General features: G+C 38.3%; 1 protein-coding gene across 1 annotated transcript; it reads right to left on the bottom strand.

Annotated features, from left to right (window-relative positions):
- Window positions 1–292: 292 nt before the first annotated feature.
- On the bottom strand, window positions 293–10,423 carry napba (N-ethylmaleimide-sensitive factor attachment protein, beta a). Its single transcript, XM_028603782.1, has 10 exons — window positions 10,222–10,423; window positions 8,081–8,160; window positions 6,747–6,863; window positions 4,208–4,254; window positions 3,929–4,006; window positions 3,751–3,806; window positions 2,029–2,113; window positions 1,328–1,432; window positions 1,115–1,183; window positions 293–627 (listed from the first exon to the last, which is right to left on the bottom strand). The coding sequence occupies exons 1-10, from the start codon at window positions 10,317–10,319 to the stop codon at window positions 475–477; spliced, it is 888 nt and encodes a 295-aa protein (XP_028459583.1). The 5' UTR covers window positions 10,320–10,423; the 3' UTR covers window positions 293–474.
- Window positions 10,424–10,822: the final 399 nt, after the last annotated feature.

Below are 10,822 nucleotides of genomic sequence, written 5' to 3'. Positions count from 1 at the left end.
CAAACACACACACACACACACACACACACACACACACACACACACACACACACACACACACACACACACACACACACACACACACACACACACACACACACCTTTTATTTCTTTCTCTTTAAGTACAATTCTGTCCAGTGTTACGGAAGCAATACTGTAAGACAAGGGACACAGGGTCATCTAAAGGGGGTTTAAAGGTAATGCTTAGATATTTTGGGGTCACATGCAAACTGATATGTACAAGTGTAAACTCCCTCAGTCCCACCCTCCCTCCCTTTTACCCCCCTTCGTATGTCCGTCTCTCTGCCTCTCTTGTTATAGACCTTTCTTCCACCAAAACACATCTTTACACTGCCCGTCATTCTCCCTTCCTTTCATTTAGTTACTAATTTCGTTACTATCCTGATAATTCTTCTCTCTTTAACCCCCTCCCTTTCCCTTGTCTCGCCCTGACTCCCCAATCTGTAAACATGTCTATTTCAGGTCCCCGGCGTCTCCCTGGATGGTCTTTTTGATGCGCAGCAGCATCGTGGTCAACCACTGGTCCAGACGAGACACAGAGTCAAACTCCTTAACGGCCTCCGTGAACGCCTCGCTGTTCTGCTCCTCGTGGGCATCTAGGAGTTTCTGTGGCAACACAACACGAGACTTTTCTAACACCGAGGGATAGTGAGCGATAGTGTGTGAACAGAAAAATGCAAATACTGAGTTTTAAACCCTCATGACTTAGCCATATTTTTGCAAATCACTTAGATGACCTCCAATTTAGCTATGACATGGAAGTTCTCAAATGTTTAATCGAATATAATTTACTTAGATTTTGTCAGACCAGTTGTCTATATCATTGTTAATGTATAACTAATAATTACAACTTTAATGAGCATGGGCTGCAGATACAATAGCAAACATGACCTTAAATACGATATTTATGGACACTCAGAAGGTCATGAGGAAAAAAATTTATCTTTTTAATGGCATAATAAAAACTCTTAATGAGTATTTGACTAATCAAAACCCTATTTTAATGAGAATTATGTACTCGGCATGTTTACTTTCATAAAATAACAGAAATGAAGAGAAAGAGATGAAAAAAAAGAAAATTAAAGAAATATACCTTTAAGAGTTTGAGCTCTCTGGAGTCTGAGAAGGCTGGAAACATCTCCTCATACTTTTCTATGGCCAACTGCAACACACACACAAATAAATCATTGTGTGCGTGTATGTGTGTGTGTGTGTGTGTGTGTGTGTGTGTGTGTGTGTGTGTGTGTGTGTGTGTGTGTGTGTGTGTGTGTGTGTGTGCGTGTTTGCATGTACAGGTGTGTGTTACCTTGGCGTTCAGTTCATCCACTATGAAGTGACAGAGTGAAGCCTTGAAGAAATACTCTTTAGCATTGTACTTCAACAGAGGATTGTCCATGGTGTTCATAGCCACCTGAAAAACACACACACACACACACAAACAGCAGAAACACACTAAAGTATTGACTTTTAAGGAAGAATGTGATCAGATGGAACGTTAAAAAAAATCCTATGGACTTTCACCTGTTTAAATTTTTGTATTGTTGTTTTCATTGTTGATGTTTTACTTATGATTGCTGCTACCGTCTGAAAGTTTGTTTGAATGTTTATTTTTCATATTATGGAAGTTTTAACTATCCCACTACACCTCACAGTTGAATGCAATCAAATAAACAACATCACAAACTACAGTCCCTGACAACAAAAAAGTAATAAAAAACAGAACATTTTATTATTTTCCTATGTAAAATGTCATTTTCAATTGTTTAGAGCCATTTCACTTATTTCCTGGTCCTTGCATTTGGCTTGTTTTGTGTTTTCTTGGTTCACTGATTGATATTTTAATTACCGGTAAATTGTTTTTTATTTTTTTGGGGACCCTAGAAGACTAGCGACCACTATGTGCAAGCTAATGGGTATTTAAATGAACAATTTCCATCACCATATACATGTGTGCTGATCATTTTTTTTATATAAAGACTTCAGAAACTGTGTGTACTCAGCGGTTACCTGTTCATAGATTTCAATAGCTTTCGGGTACAGCTCCAGCTGAGCGCTGTAGTGTCCCACCTTCAGAAGACATTTGTTGGCTGAGCTGAAACACACAAAAACCCAGAGGAGTTAACGGCTAATGTGTATCACCATGGTTTCCACCAGGGGTGTAGTCTATGTGATACGCAGGTACACGCAGTATACTCAGTAAGAAAGCTCCAGGATTTATATATACCCACTTAAAAATGCACAATGACCCACAACAACATACTTTCCATTATATTTTTGACATATTTTAAATTGTCATCTGTGTTTTTTTTTTCTTTTCATATGCTAAATAAATGTATTTTAGCCGTGAATTGCTGCATAAAAGTTTATCAAAATTCAGGAAATGAAGTCTTTGATACTGAAAATTTCCCTTGGGGAAGGGCACCCAGACCCCAACCCCCCAAACATATACATATACAGTACAGTATACCCACCACAATACATTAGACTACCCCACTGGTTTCCACCATTATGCTCACAGCAAGTGGAAGTATAAGGAGTGAGATTTTCCAGGCCGAGCTTTTGTAGAGAAGTCTCATCTAGATGATGGATGATGTGTTGCCCTACTGTAAAGGCCACCGGGCTTCCCTGTAATAACTCTGTAGGAGTGGGAGTCAGCATCGTTCAAGGACCACCTCATCATATTGTTACAGGGCTGCACCTTTTATTGTGACTCACTGCCACACTGTCAACAACATTTAGTGCACTGTCATCGGCAAATTTCAACGCAAGACTGTTCTACGTATTCTATGTATGAACAAAAGTAAGCTACATAGTGAAAGTATTTATTCTAACACTCAAACTCAAACTTTTGCAATGAATCAGTTCAGATGACAAAAAAAAAGAAATCAAACGTTTAGAGATTATGCTGTTCTGTTTGTTTTGTATTTATAATCATCACTATAATTTATGGATTTGTTTTTTGTTTAAATGTTGTTTAAAACAAGATGGTGCAATTTAAAGAAGTTTATCCTCAAATTAAATCGCAAAATAAATCAGTCAATACTGAAAATACTTGTTAGCAATATTCCAAAAAACTACTAATAAACATTTCTTTTAGAAACAACATTGAAGGTGGTTATGAAAGAGTTATTTTGAAGAATATGCTGTAAATTAGTTTTTTTGCATGAGCCTATATTGTAAATACACATGTGAACATATACTGACATGTCTAGGGCTACAACTAATGATTCTATTTTCATTATCAATCTATTTTGCACATTCCATTGTCTTTGTTTTAAATAATGTACAACTCTTTTTTAATTTTAATTTTAAAAAACAAATGTTTTTGATTCCTTTTTGAGATTTTCTTATCGCAAATCTTTCTATTTTATATCCATGATTCTTGACTTTTGTAGAAGGCTACTTCTTCTTTTCTTTTATAGTGATGCACTGACCTACCAATGTAAATTCCTTGGCAATAAACCTGATTCTGACAATTATTTTCTCAATTATACAAACTTTTCCCGGAAAATCGGGAAAGATGAACTACACAATTTCCCAGAGTCCAAAAGAAAATCTCAAAATAGCTTTTTGTGTTCAATGTTCAAATGTTTTGCTAACAAATTGACTCACAAATGATAGCCTATATTATCAAAATAGTTGCAGAATGATGTTCTGTTGACATTGATTAATCCACTAAATGTTCCCGCTCCAGTCATGTGCGTGTTAATTTCAGCACATATACTGTACCTGTTAGATTCTTCTCCCTTGTAGTAGTCTGCTGCCTGCTCATAGTGGGCAATGGCCTGAAAACAAAAAACAAGCAGTTTAGCACAGAATATCATATTCTTGTTGAATATCGTATATTCAACAAAAACATAATGACAAACCTAAAAGAAACTGAAAATCATTATCCACCGTCACATACCTTCTCAATATCAACCAGCTCCGCCTCATAAACCTCCGCTATAGTGATGTGATGTTTGGCTGCGATGGTAAAACGACCCTGTAACCAACACACACACACACACACACACACACACACACACACACACACACACACACACACACACACACACACACACACACACACACACACACACACACACACACACACACACACACACACACACACACACACAAGGTATTACTCAAAGATAAGAGTGATTGTCACAGGGAGCTGTTCAATGGTTGAGGCACAGCTTACCATGTCAGTGTAGATGTCAATGGCCTGGTTTAGACAGTTGATGGCCTCTGGAAGGAGACAGATTAGAGCGAAAGAAGATATGTTATAAATACAAGGAAACTAGAAAGCGTCTGCTGAAGCCTTCTGAGCCTACTCAGTCAAATTAAAACTCCTTCAGTTTCCTCCCCCTGTGACTACCAACCTGCTAACCCATAGCATTTATTAAACTTATCACAAGAGGGCTGTTGCAGCATAACCCAGATATCAATTTTCCTAGAGCAACCCAGGGACCCAGTTTAATCCTCCAACAATACCACCTCAGGGTCCTGACTCCGACTGTGATACAGAGGCTTCCCCTTTCATCATGGCAAGTAGTAATACCTCAGTGTAGAAATACTCTGCTACAAGTAAAAGTCCTCGTTCAAAGTGGTTTTAAGTTAAAGTACCAAAGTATTAGCATCAAATTATACTTAAAGGAGACAATTTTCAGGTCCATATTTGTATTTTCTACTATAACATGTTTACATGCTTTAATGTTCAAAAAACACTTTATTTTATTATTATTGCCCACGGCTGCTGCACCTGTGTTCACCCTCTGCCTGAGAGCGCCTGTCTTTTTAACTCTTGTGTTGTCCTCGGGTCAAATTTGACCCGTTTTCATAGTTTTTTTATATCAGAAATATGGGTTTCTTACAACCAAATTGGCCCCAAATAGCTTAGATGCATGCATGTACGTTGTATGGAACCTATACAATATTCATCGCAAGTAAAATAAATGAATACTTCGATTGTATTTTTTATTTTCTTTATTCATTTTCATAGCAGTATCCTGACTCAACTTTGACATAAACCAGTGTGTGATTCACTCAACATCCTCTGATCGTATCTATAAGTCAAAATAATTCATAATTTTAGCTTTAATTTTTAAACTCAAAAAGTAAGTAGTATGTCATAGAAATTAGGTTTATTGACAATGAATTAAAACTTTTTTTTTTTTAAAGTGCTAAAACAAATTTAAGTGTCAAAAGCAGTTAAAATAAATAGTGCCAAAAAAAGTTCATTTTCAAATTTGACCCAGAAGGACAACACGTTTGTGGTCGACAGGAAGACAACACAAGGATTAAGCCCCCCTCCTGAAAAAGCCCAGTCTGCTCTGATTGGTCAACGTTTCCGGGTCTACGCATCTGTGCTCTGCCCATGGATGTATATTAAAAACTCGATATCGGTTCCCAAAATGGCTCCTCTTTTATTCAATGAATTTGCTCGCCCAGCGCGTATGCAAAAAAAAAAATCCCCCTGGGTTTCTCTCTTTTACAAAGGAGCTTGGTGGAAAATCCTTTTTGGGCCGCAGGTGGGGAATTTACGTTGCAATACCACAAGTGGCCACTGGAAACATCACATTAGAAGTAAAAAGTGAAGAAATGCTAGCCTGGGTAAACGCTGACGAACTTCCGGCAAATTTGAGATTTGCTCTGCAAGTCAGTCTGGCGAAGAGCCCATTCAAACCCATTTCCAATGTCCAAAATCGAGGCAGTTACAACTGAGAAGTGTCTGGGTCTGGTGTCAACCAGGCTACAGAAATGCAGTAGAAGTAGAAGAAGAAGAAAATAAAAATACTCAAGTACCTCAAAATTGTACTTTAGTACAGCATGTTAAAGCCCTCTGCTTTAAAACAGATGGAACGGCAAAAATGTGGCTTGAAAAGTGGATTAACACACCATCTGAGAGAAGAATCCTGTTTGTTACTACATCTGAGATTACTGTAAACAAAGAATTAAAACTGACGTTAGAGAAAGTGAAACAAATACTCATTAAAACTAAATCCACAGTGACTATGATCAGCATCCTTGATATGTTCTGGCATATATCCCGTGTTCACTCCACACTTTTCAGCCAACAATAGTTCCAGACCACAGAGCTCAAACCTCTCATATTCCTCAAAAATTATATGAAAACAAGACTGCCAAAGAATTTACATCTGACTTTAAGCATCGCCAAAGTTGGGAACAGGCCTGAAGACCACTGACAATTGCAAAGACCAACACAGCACACATAAAGAGGTTTTAGACCACAATTAGAGATGTGCTGAACACCAAATCCAGCAGGAAGAAACTAATTATTGCATGTGCTTGTACCAAATCAGATATGGGCATCCATTGACAAACACTTTGCCTTGTTTATCTATTCCATAATTTGTGAGAAAATGATGAAGACACTGAAGAAAAGAAAGCAAATTTGGGTGAAATGGTGGACGGAGAATTTGTATAATAAAAATGATCCTCCAGGAACCACTGGTCTGGATCGGAAGGCAAACTAATAAAACAACACACAAACATATTATTTTTGCTCCCAGATGATATGAATCTGCCAAGAACTCACAAAGTCCAGGTCTGATAAAATGTATCAGAATAATAAGCCCAATTATCCACTGATTAATATGCTTTAACACAAACTATTTGGGAAGGAAGAGAAGCAATATAAGATATATAGACTTTTACATCATAGATGAGACACTGTGTGTGTGTGTGTGTGTGTGTGTGTGAAGGACAGCAGTGCTCACCCTGTGGGTCTGCCTTCTTATAGGCGTTGCCGGCGTCGACAAAGCTGGTGGCGGAGTCCAGTTTGTTCTGCAGCTGCATGTGGAGCCGAGCGGCCTGACAGAAAGCATTCCCCGCAGCTAGACGCAAACACACACATACACACACACACACACACACACACACACACACACACACACACACACACACACACACACACACACACACACACACACACACACACACACACACACACACAGTCACAGTTTGAATGGGACACAAGTTGAGTTAATGCAAATGTAATCCAAATTCAGTTTCTAGTTTCACTAAACGTGCCTTTGACCAAATACTCCTCATTTTTTTATTTGAACTATGTCACTGTGTTACCGATTCTGTTTGCTTTCTTATGAAGATAAAGGTTTAACAGTATCTCTCCTATCTCTGCTCCTTTCTGACAAGACTGGTTACTCAACTATGAATCAAATTGAAAAGTAAAAGACTAAATTGGCTTAAAGATTTTGTTTTTTTATATTTTTATTTTGTGTTGTGGTTATTTATATCTTAGGTTTTCTGTAATCAGAGCAGAGTCTTTTAGAATGGAGCTCTGTAATTTCCATGATTTTATGGATGATTTATTGGAAGATTATTTTCTCAATTAATTGTTTGCAATGTCAGAAAAAGGTTAGAAAATGTCCCAAGGTGAGAGCTTCAGATATCTTGTTTTATCCCCCAACAACCCAACACTGACATAATGACATTAAACAAAGAAAAGCAACACAATAAAAGCTGTAAATGGGTAATGAATGAATGCAATTAAATTCAGTTTCTAGTTGCACTAAACATGCCTTTGACACTCCTCATTTATTAACTTCCACTGCGTGACTGTTTTTATGATTCACTCTGTCGACCCACATCAGGCAGCAGAACCATCTAAACACACATCTAAACAGCTAAATACTGCATGAGCTATTATCGGCACATCAGCTGTTCTTTCTAGGACACACACTGGTTTCTGCAGCCTGAAACCTCTCACTCATTTGTCCAAACTGTCCGAAAATTTCATATATGAATCCAATGTTTGTATGAAAGCTCTTATGTGGTAATATAACTCTCTTTGCAGGCTGTAGAATCATTTATATCCTGTTAAAATGTGTGTGTGAGCTTGTGTGGGGGTGTTTGGTGTGGGAGGTGGTTATTCATGCACACATTCATGTGATTTTTTGTTTTGTTTATTATGCTGTATGAGTATGTGACGTATATATATATATATATATATATATATATATATATATATATATATATATATATATGTGTATGTGTGTGTGTGTGTGTGTGTGTGTGTGTGTGTGTCACCTACCACTCCAGTTCTTTGCCATCTTAAACATGTTGGCTGCTCTGGCGTATATTTCACAGGCATCCTCCACCTTATGGTTCCCCCTATAACACACGCACACACGCACACACACACACACACACACACACACACACACACACACACACACACACACACACACAGGAAAGGCAAAGACAAACAAAATTAATCATTTACTTTTCTTTTTTTCTAATTTTATTTCAACTCCATGACTTGACTTTGTGTTGCATTTTAAATTACAGTATTTACTTTAATGTTGCAAACTGTCACTCTGACTTAGTCCTCCGATATGAAAGAGTATTTTAAACTAGCATGCAACGCTGTCCAGTTGAATAATAATACATTTTATTAATACTAAACTTTATTTATACAGCACAATTTATAACACATAGTGCTTAGCATTAAAACAATCATAACATTTATATAATATAATAAATAATAAAAACATCAAATTAAAAGGCAGAAAATGAGAGCAGAGCAGAATGACGTCATTGTGGAGGTCATTCACGCTGGCTCTCAAACTCTCTTAAATTTAATATTTTCTGGCATGAATCTGATTTTTTTTTTTAATGCAGTATGAACAGAAATAAAACTTAAATGGATTATGTCAGAAAAGGTTAATAAATGCCCCAAGGTTACATCTTCAAATATCTTCTTTTGTCCACCAACAACCCAATATTATTCTGTTACTAATCACATTAGACAAAGGAAAGCAAAACATTAAAAAGCTGTAAATGGGTACAGCTTGTTATATAAATGACTTAGGTGCTTAATAGTTGCCACTAGACCTTTTTCAAGGCAGACATATAGGAAAAGCACAGGTGTATTCAAACCCATTAAAGATGGCTGCATCCCACTTAGTAGAGGCCCTGGTATTGTGCATGCTGACTCAGTGGAATAGCTTACTGGGACACTTGATGGAATTGAGCCATCGTTAAGGTTATCAATTTTAGCTGTGCTTTTCCTACTATGACAAGTCAACATGTCTGCTGTGAAAAAGGTCCATTCTTTTTCTATAGATCGAGTAATCAGTTAAACAACTAATCACTTCAACTCTAAGTTGAGTTTTGAATCTTGTACTTTGGTACAGTTTTTAGAAACTGAATATTCCCTTTGTTATATCTACATTGTGCAACTTTTACATCCTCTAAATTTATATAAAACTGCTCTACATGCAACATTCAAAACACACTGACAATGTATAATATAACTGGCTTTAGTATATTTGAAACTACTAGACAATGATCAAATAGATGCACTCTCAATTCAATAATGTATCTCCCTATCTATCTATCTATCTATCTATCTATCTATCTATCTATCTATCTATCTATCTATCTATCTATCTATCTATCTATCTATTACATCATTTATATTCCAGTGTTTCTATTTGACATGTAAACATCCGCCCCTCCCATCCGCGCGCACACTCGGGCGCGCAAACACACACACACACACACACACACACACACACACACACACACACACACACACACACACACACACACACACACACACACACACACACACACACACACACACACTAAACAACCCCCGCATCACCACCGACTGACTCCTCGCACACCGTCCTGACTGCGCTGCTCTCACCGCCCTCCTGCGTCTCTTGCCCGGCCTCACGCTCCGTGCGATCCCGCTCACATCCCGCTGTAGCAGCAGCATCAGCATCGATGTGACACATTTACATTTCTCTCGCGTGACAGGCCACGTCACGCAGGCCACATTAGCTGCGATGACAGCTCATATTTTCGGCATGCAACAGCTGATAAAAAAAAGGCGCTATGACAATCTTTGGATACATCTTTCAGAAGGACACAATGTCACAGTGAGCATTACCAGCTCCTATAGGGATGTAAAGAGTAGGCCTAGATTATAGGAATAGCCTATACAAAAAAAATCAACAATAATAGGCTACGACAATAGGGTTGATTACGCCGTTAAAGCTGAGATGCACAGAGAAGCACTGGGGCTATTCTTAGAATATTAGAAGGATTTCTCCGTCAAGAAAAGCAGAGGCAATTAACAGGCTTTGATAGGCCCCGCGTGCAGAGATCTCTCCCCCATACCAAAACGAGAGAGAGGTAAACAGAGAATGAGAGCCTTTTTACCCGAACATCCCCCCGAGGAAGGATCCGGACGCTTTGACCTTCTTGTCGGCTTCAGCCATCAGCTGCATGGCCTCCTTCTCTTTGCCGGAGTTGTCCATGGCGAGCTGGGTCTGCCGCTGGCGGAGGGTTTGGAGGAGAACAGGCCGATGTTCCGCAGTGGATGAAGAGGAGGAGAGCACAGATCGGAGGAGGGAGACGTCTGGTGCTGATGCTGAGAGGCTGCAGCTCTTCTTTTACGGCGAGAGATAAAGGCCATTCGCGGCTCAGTCTCGCCATCTGCTGGACACAGTATGAACTGCAACTGTCTGGTTCACGTAGAAGTAGAAAACAAACAAATTACATTTATATTTTCTCACTTAGCCTACCTTTTTTTAACACAAAGTAAAGCAATATCACACTGTAGAAATACTCAACTTAATGCAGGACTTTGACTTAAGTCAAACTTTTACAAGCCTAAAAGTACAATAGCCTAAAACATATTTAGCCTATCAAAAGTAAAAGTAGGCCTACTCATTAAGCAGCAGAATGGCCGCTGTCGTAATGCTACTCCATCATATAAAGAATAATCCTTTTAAACTAGTACTTTAACTTTAGGTTAGTA

This window comes from Perca flavescens, chromosome 17, assembly GCF_004354835.1.
Source record: "Perca flavescens isolate YP-PL-M2 chromosome 17, PFLA_1.0, whole genome shotgun sequence".
Lineage (NCBI taxonomy): Eukaryota > Metazoa > Chordata > Actinopteri > Perciformes > Percidae > Perca > Perca flavescens.
Note: the sequence above shows the minus strand (reverse complement) of the source record. Positions and strands in the feature narration are given on the sequence as shown.

Bases quoted from the DNA above. Each gene is read 5' to 3' on its own strand.
- napba (XM_028603782.1), bottom strand. From the start codon at position 10,319: ATGGACAACTCCGGCAAAGAGAAGGAGGCCATGCAGCTGATGGCTGAA. The intron at 6,864-8,080 runs GTAGGTGACACA...GTTTGCGTCTAG, and splicing joins GATGGCAAAGAACTGGAGTG to CTGCGGGGAATGCTTTCTGT. The intron at 4,255-6,746 runs GTGAGCACTGCT...GTCTCCTTCCAG, and splicing joins TAAGAAGGCAGACCCACAGG to AGGCCATCAACTGTCTAAAC.